This window comes from Tympanuchus pallidicinctus, unplaced genomic scaffold (genome assembly GCF_026119805.1).
Source record: "Tympanuchus pallidicinctus isolate F22 unplaced genomic scaffold, pur_lepc_1.0 scaffold68, whole genome shotgun sequence".
NCBI classification, from domain to species: Eukaryota; Metazoa; Chordata; class Aves; order Galliformes; family Phasianidae; genus Tympanuchus; species Tympanuchus pallidicinctus.
In genome coordinates this window covers 103,436-110,980 of record NW_026294789.1, presented here as the reverse complement: position 1 = coordinate 110,980, position 7,545 = coordinate 103,436, and the positions used below count along the sequence as shown (strand labels likewise).

Here is a 7,545-nt window from a genome sequence, read left to right as displayed (position 1 = left end):
CCCCTTTCCACATCACAGGGCTTCTAGCCCACCACAATCCCCCAGTTTCCCTCTTCCACCCTTTCTCCACCTCCAGACCCTCTTTCCACCTCACAGAAGCCCCACTCACACCTTTCCCCCCCGTAGATTCCCCACAACCCCCTATCCACCCCCAGACTTTCTTTCCACCTCTAGAAGCCTCGCTAGCCCCTTTTCTCCCTCCCGCAACCTCCCCTATCCACCCCTGGAGTCATGCAGAAGAATCTGCAGATGTCCTCGAGGGGTTTGGGGCATGCGGGGGTGTTCCCAGCTGGGTCCAGGGGGATCCTTGGGTTCATCCTGAAGGGTCTGAAGATGTCCCAGTGGGGTCTTGATGTCCAGGGGGTCTCCAGGATGCTCCCGGGGATCCCTTGAAGGATCTGGAAACTCCGAGGATGGGCTCAGGAGCTCTGAGGAGCCTCTAGGATGATCTGGAGATGTCCCACCAGGAGCCCCTATGGCCCCATAACCACTACAGCCTCATCTCATAGCCATCCCATATCCTTATCCCACACCTTTATCCCATCCCATATCCATCGTATCCACCCCATAGCCATCTCAAACCCATCTCGTATCCATCCCTCCACACCTCGTCCCCATCCCCCACCCCATTCCCATCCCAAATCCATGTCCCCACAGATCCTGATTGCAAACAGGGCTCCCCAGTGGCTGCGGGTCTGGCTGGTGGCAAAGTGCTGGGGCAGGTGGTGATGCACCTTTCTCCATCGCTGAGCTCACGTGGCCATGAGTAGGCCCACTGCCTCGCTTATTGCCTTGTCTGTTAAGCTTCTCTCCTGGCTACAGACGCTGCTAGTAAATACTATTGCTCGTGTTATGTTGTCATAGGCAATAAAATAAGCCTGTCCCAAAGACATTGGTGTCTTTGTTCTCCCTGTTGAGCCCATGGATTGGCACAACAGCATCAGCACGCGATGGGCACGAAACTTGGACATCAGCAACGGGACTTGAAAGGCCAGCATCAGGACCGTCTCTTTTGGAGAGAGACTGAGAGACTGGGGCTCGTTGAGCCCGGAGAGCAGAAGGCTGTGGGGAGACCACGTGGCTGCCTTTCAGCACACGAGGCCTCACAGATCACCCAGTTCCAACCCCCTGCTGCAGCCAACAGCGAGATCAGGCTCCAGGTCAGGTTGCACAGGGTGCCATCCAGCCTGGACCTGAACACCCCTCAGGACGGGGTGCGCACAGCGTCTCTGGGCAGCTGTGCCAGCAGCTCACCAGCCTCAGCCTGTGTGACACGTGGCAGGTTCTCGTGCCGTTTGCCGAGTAAAGCACAGCGATGGTCGATATTTCAACCTCACCTGGTGTGCGTGTGCCTGTGAACGCACAGGTTTCTGTTTATTAGACAGATGTGAAACAGTTGCTCTTACAGAACCATTAAAGTTAGGCTTGCGTTCCTGCGTACCGTAATTCAGTAAGCTGAGCGGAACTGCTCCTGGAAGAGGAGCTGCCCTCTCCGTGCCAGTGACCTAACAGAGCTCCAGGTGACACGGGCTGATGTCACAATGCCTAACAGAGCTCCAGGTGACACGGGCTGATGTCACAATGCCATGCGCTGCATCACAAGCAGATCTTCCCCAGGGCAGCGGCAGGGCCGGCACTTCCCTGCAGGGCCTGGGCGCTGCTGCAGCACTGCTCAGGGGCTCTGTCCTTCTGCGACCAGGAGTCGATTCTGGGGCAGCCAGGCTGCTCTGGGTGACCCTCGCTGACGCGTGGAGGAGCAGGGGCGCTTTGCAGAGAATTGTTGGTTGGTTGAGGAGCCTTGTTGGCGGAGGGCATCCTTAGTTCTGAACTGAGGCTGTCGGCAAGCCACATGGAAGGCTGCTGGACTGTGAGCGTCAGCTCGAAGCTGGCCTACTCGTTCCTAACGCTGCTGGAACTCTCTGCTGAAGGTAAGGCTGTCCGGACCCCCTTCCCAAGGCATCGCGCGGGGCTGCTGGTTGTCCAAAGCCGCAGCTCCTGCTCTCTGCGCTTGGCTGGACGTGGCTGGGGGCTGCTGCGAGAGCCCTGCCCAAGGATCCCGCTGGGCTCTGGGGACCACGTGGCAGCCAGGTCCCGAGAGCAGAGCTGCCCAGAGCCCCCAGTTCCTTTAGGCATGCTCGGTCCCCTGTGATAGGGCAGTCCGAGGCCAGGTTTCCCTGGCAGACGGTGTTTCCGTAGGTTGCAGCTCTGGGAGGAAAGGCATCCCGTGTCCCAGAGGCTTCCTATGTCCCCGTTTCCCCCTGGGGCTCCAAATAAGGCTGAAATCGGAGCAAAGCCCAGCTCCGGTAGCCATGGTGGTGCTTTTCTGGGGTGTGTGCGTGTACCTGCACCGATCGCTGTCTGTGTGAGGAGCTTGCCAAGCAGCTGTGAAGAGGCTGGCCTGGAGCCTGACTTGTCTTTTCTTTCCTTTGCAGAGATTGTGGCGGTCTGGGACGCTGTGTCTGACTACATCTTGGAACAGATGAAGCTGGGCAAGGTGGGCTGGTGTGCTGGTGACCCTCGCCCTGGAGAGGGGTTCAGTCCTGCCGAGAGTGTGGGCCCCGCAGAGCAATCCCTCCCTGAGCACCACACTGAGCAGCACGCTGAGCCCAAGCCAGGTGCCCAGAGCGGCTTGTTGGCCAACTGGGAGGGAAAGCCAAGGCCAGAGCTGCTCTGAGCAAATGTTTGGCACACGCAGGGGCTTCGCTCTGCCCTAGTCAGAATGGGGAGAACAAAGGGAGAAATGGGTGGGGGGTTTTTCTGGCCCTGTGCCGAAGATAATCCTTGGGATCAGTCCCAGGCTTCAGCCCTGTGCTGTCCATGCCCAGGCTCTTCTCTAGCCGAGGGATGTTGGGAAATACTGTGCGGAGGTGACTGTCTTGCAGGGAGCACAGACTTTTCCAAAGCTTTCCAGAGAGCCCCATCTCACCCCGCTGTCCGTCAGGAGTGGGGAGGGCGGAGAGCAGTGGCCCCACGCTCCTGATGTTCATGGCTTTTGCCCCCCCCCTAAAGTACACGCTCGTCAGCCTTTCTGTCTTTTCCCTATGCAGGGAGTCCTGATTCCGGGACTCGGGGTCTTTGCTGGGGTCCGAGAGCAATTCCACAGCAAAGAAGAGGCGCGTTCCGTTCTAAGGCCTGTCTTCCAGCTGGACATCGGGGTGCTGTGGCTGCAGGAACTCCAGTCTCCCAACGACATCATCCCTGGTGAGAAGGCAGCAGCCACCTTCCCCTTCCCGCCCCACGTCCGGCCAGCTGTGTTCTCCCTGCTCTTTGGAAACGGCCGGGAGCAGCAGAGAAGTGTCTGCAAAGCTCGGGGTGCAGCGCGAGTTCCTCCAGGAGGAACCGCAGCCCAAGAGCTGTTTCTCCAAAGGACCTTTTCTGTGGGATTTGGTTATGAATGCTGCATGGGCTGGCTGTGGCAGTGAGGATGTGCCTTCTCCTTGCAGACGATGTCAAGATTGAGCCGCTCAACTACCGGCAGCTCTCGCGAGCCTGCGGCGTCCCGCTGCACTTGGTGCTGCGCTGCGTGCGGGAGAGCGTGCTCCTGTACTGTCACCTCCTGAGGAGCAGGGAGCCCGTCCTGTTCGTGTTCAAGAACCTCGGCGTTATGACCTGCCAAGACGACTTCCTCCTCATGAGGTTCTTCTGCAGCTGCATTGAAACGCTGGAGAGCAATGCCACCGTCCTCGCACTGATCCACACCGTAAGTTGAGGAGGTTGTGAGGTGCACTGTCGGATCACCGCTAGCCAGCCTGGACGTGGCAGGCCAGTCCAATGCCTTTCCCCACACTTGCCCCCACGGCTTTCTCCACTGGCAAAGAGATTTCCTGGATCTCTGCCCATGCAGAAAGCCTGGCAGTGCTCTTGCGCGGCCTCGCTATTTTGCCATCCTGCTCCTTCAGAGCAGAACAAAGCTCTGATGTTCACGGAGGAGGCTTTGGTGGAGAGCTGCTTTCTCTTGGCATGGGAGCCAGGCTTGCTTCCTGTCAACAAGAGCCATGAAAAAATGTCCTTGGCAAGCCTCCAGCAGGTCTGTGTCCCTTTGCAGAGATTCTGGACGGACGATTCTGCTGACTTCGGGCCAGAGACCGTTGCCCATGGCATCCGCGTGTTCCCGAGGTGAGTGCATTTCCTCTGCAGCACTTAGCTGGCCAGCAGACAGGCTTCCTTCCACCTCCTCCTTTGGGTCGTGCCCTGCTGGGTCTCCGTGCTCAGCCTCCAGTCAGGGAGAAATGCTGGAAAGTCTGGCTCCTGGTTCTCCACTGCTGCCTTTTGGCTTTTTGGGGAATCAGGGTTCTGTTACTGGTGTCCAAGCTGTCTCGATTCTCCTCAGAGAGAACGGACTGCACGTGCAGAGGAATTTGGGCTACGTGTGCTGGTTTGGCATGGCCAGGAAGGAAAAGGGTGCCACGCTCTGCAGAGCACAGGGATAAATACCACCAACCAGCTGCGTGGGGCAGGAGGTCATCCTTCTTCAAGGATTGTCACTCTCTGTTTCCAGGTTTCAGCTCACCGTGGAAAAGAGCAGAGCAGAGGCCGCCGCAGAAGAAAAAGCTGCCATAGAGCGGAAGATGAGTAAAGGTGAGGAGCGGGTCCCAGCTGTAGGGAGGGGTGTCCTGTCCCATGCCGGGTGACCGGATCCAGGTTCACGTGCCGTGCCCGTGGGGCTGCTCTGAAGAACTTCTTTCTCTCTTGGTTCCAGGGGTCTCTGCCTGCAGTCTGCTGCAGAGGCGGAAGACACTTCCCCCCTCCATGCTGCTGCAGCGCAAGCCGAGCTCAAGGCAGCAAGATGTGGCGAAGGAGCCTTCTGCCAGGTGAGGGCCTTGGGCGAAAAGAAGGAGATGCGTGCGCTCGTGTAGGAGCGGCCTCCCCTTCGGAGCTGCCAGCTCTCGGCACCCACAAAGGCTCCTGACACACGTGTGTCCTGGGGGGGCTGTTCTCTCCGGGGCGGCAAGCGCGCAGCACGATCGCCTGAGGCAGACACACAGCTTCATGTTCCACCCTGGCCCCAGTCCCTGGGAGAGCTGAGTGCCGATCCCTACCGATGGCAGAAGCTCTTCTCCCTTCAGGGGTCTCTCCGCTCTGCACCGGAGCCCATCTTGATGGCTGTGGGAGCACGGGGGAAATCGAGGTGCCCCGGGCTCCTGCAGACTCCTCTTGTGTCTGTTTGCAGCGCGCTCCCGCCGTGTGCAGGCAGCTCCCGCGGGACGAAGAAAGCGGGACAGAAGGAAACATCTGCTGCCCAGACCAGCGCTGCACTCCCTGCCACCGAGGAGTCTAAGAGAGTGCTGCAGGTACCGGCTCTGCCTTGCTGCAGGGACTGTGCTGCTTGAGACTGCACCAATCATAGGATGGTAGAATCCTAGGAAAGTTTGGGTAGGGAGGGGCCATTCAGACCGCCTGGTTCCAATCCCCTGCTGCAGGCAGGGACACCTGTCTCCAGACCGGGTTGCTCTAAGCCCGACCAGCCTGGCCTTGAGTGCTTCCGCAGGGAGGGAAGCAAAAGCCTCTGTGTGTGCAGTGATCTGGAGCACAGCCCTTCGGGTGCCACCGTTTCACATTTCTGTCCGCTCCTTCACCTCCTCTTTGGTAGATGGAGGGTGCTGCACACTTTCCCCGTCTCTTCTTGCCTCCTGGCCTGCCACCTGCCACAGCACTCTGATTTTGAGCAGGGGCCGTGAGAGAGGAGCCACGTTTGCCACGAGTTGCGGATCCTGGCCTGCCTTTGGGGCCCCTGGTCCTTCAGGGGCAAAGCAGTGCTCACAGGCCGGCAGAGGCGAGGAGCGGGAGCGGGGAGCTGAAGGAAGGCCCCAGGGGCAGAGGCTGATCCTGTATGCTGCTGTGTCTCTGCAGGAGCTCCGCAAAGAGTCTGCGCTGTGGAAAGCAGACCACACGTGGCCCATGCACCAACAACAAATAGAGCGAGCACAGGCAGAAATGGCGGCATGGGAAGGCTGGAGCGCAGGGGAGGACCAGCATCCGCCCCAGGTACCGTCAAGGATCGACCCTGCTGGCAACAGCCACTGAGCCAGGGTGCGAGCTCAGCAGGGCGCAGGGGGTGGGAGCGGGACGGGCGCCGTGCAGCATGGCAGGGGCTGGCCCGCTCCTCCCGGGAGGAGAGCTTGGCACAGCCCCGCAGGGAGAAGGGAAGGGCAGCGGGAGCCATGGGCCAGCAGGGCTGAGTCTCCTGCTTGCCGGGGCCTGCTGCAGGGCCCTTGGCAGAGGGCCTCTGGGGAACAGCCCTGTGCTCCCAGCCGCTTTGCTGACAGCGTCTCCTCTTTGGCAGCTGCTGGCCAGGGAGAGCGTGCGTGTTCCGCATCCTCCAGCCCAGCCCAGGAGACAGCAAGTGCGAAGGAGATGGAGGAAGGATGAGGGTCTGCTGCCGGGAAGTATAATGGGGACGGCAACCAAGCTGACACTGCATGCTGAGTGAGTGTGTGTGGGCTCTGCCGGCTGCCTGAGGCTCTCGGGCAGCTGTGACTGCAGCTCAGGGACAGGAACGGCCCGGGCCAAAAACTGCTGGTGGGGTGCAAGGCTGGGGACACCGGGGGGCAGCAGGGGGTGCGGGGCCGGGTGAGGGCAGAGGCAGGGGCGGCTCAGCGGAGCCCGAGGGATGACTTTCTCCTCCTGTTGCAGCCTCCTTTCCCCACGAGCGGCTCAGGTGCTCCGAAGGTTGGAGCCGCACCTCCGTCAGCAAGAGGCTTTTGCCGGCACAGCGGAAAGAAACCGGCAGAAGCTGGAGCAGAAGCGGCACCTCCTCCGGTGAGCTCCGTAGGCAGCAGATCCCGAGAGCTGGGCTGCAGCCCGGCCTGCACCACTTGCCTGCGCGCAGCCCTAACGCTCCGTGCTCTTCTCGCCTCCCTAGGGCTGAATGCTCGCACGGCTCCAGAGGGGAAGGTGCAGCCATCGGTGGTGACCGCGGTGGAGCTCTCAACACGGGGGCTGGGAAGCCGTCCAGATTTCCACCTGTGAATGGAAGATCGTAGAAAACCAAAGACTCGTAGAACGGCCTGGGTTGAAAAGGGTCTCGAAGATCACCGCGACCGGGCTGCCCAGAGCCACATCCAGCGTGCCCTCGGATGCCCGCAGGGATGGGGCGTCCCCCAGCTCTCGGCAAGCTGTTCCAGCACGTCACCACCCTCCGTGTGAAGAACGCCTGCTGACATCTAACCAAATTCTGCCCCCCTTTCACAGTTTAAAACGATTCCCCCTTGTCCTGTCACCATCCGGCCTCGTCAACGGCCGTTCCCCCTCTACAGCCTCCCTTCAAGAACTGGAAGGCCGCAGTGAGGTCTCCCCGGAGCCTTCTCCTCACCAAGCTAAACAAGCCCGGTTCTCTCCACCTTTCTTGACAGGAGAGGTGCTCCAGGCCTCTGATCACCATAGGGGCCCTCCTCTGCACTTCATCCAAGAGCTCTGCGTCTTTCTTGTACCGGGGACCTCAGTTTTGGATGCACTATTCCCAATAAAAATGAATTGGCTTTATTTCCACTCAGTCTGCTGATGTCGTGTCTGTCGCCATCAACTGACGTGAGGAAGCTGGAGCCG

The 7,545-nt window shown here is 60.0% G+C and overlaps 1 protein-coding gene across 1 annotated transcript; it reads left to right on the top strand.

The window, feature by feature from the left end:
* Window positions 1–1,082: 1,082 nt before the first annotated feature.
* LOC128072061 (coiled-coil domain-containing protein 81-like) lies at window positions 1,083–7,248 on the top strand. The gene is made up of 11 exons (XM_052665466.1): window positions 1,083–2,494; window positions 3,048–3,201; window positions 3,444–3,700; window positions 4,046–4,116; window positions 4,499–4,578; window positions 4,700–4,811; window positions 5,171–5,291; window positions 5,851–5,985; window positions 6,284–6,426; window positions 6,634–6,759; window positions 6,863–7,248. Exons 1-11 carry the CDS (start codon window positions 2,243–2,245, stop codon window positions 6,981–6,983), a joined length of 1,572 nt encoding a protein of 523 aa, XP_052521426.1. The 5' UTR covers window positions 1,083–2,242; the 3' UTR covers window positions 6,984–7,248.
* Window positions 7,249–7,545: the final 297 nt, after the last annotated feature.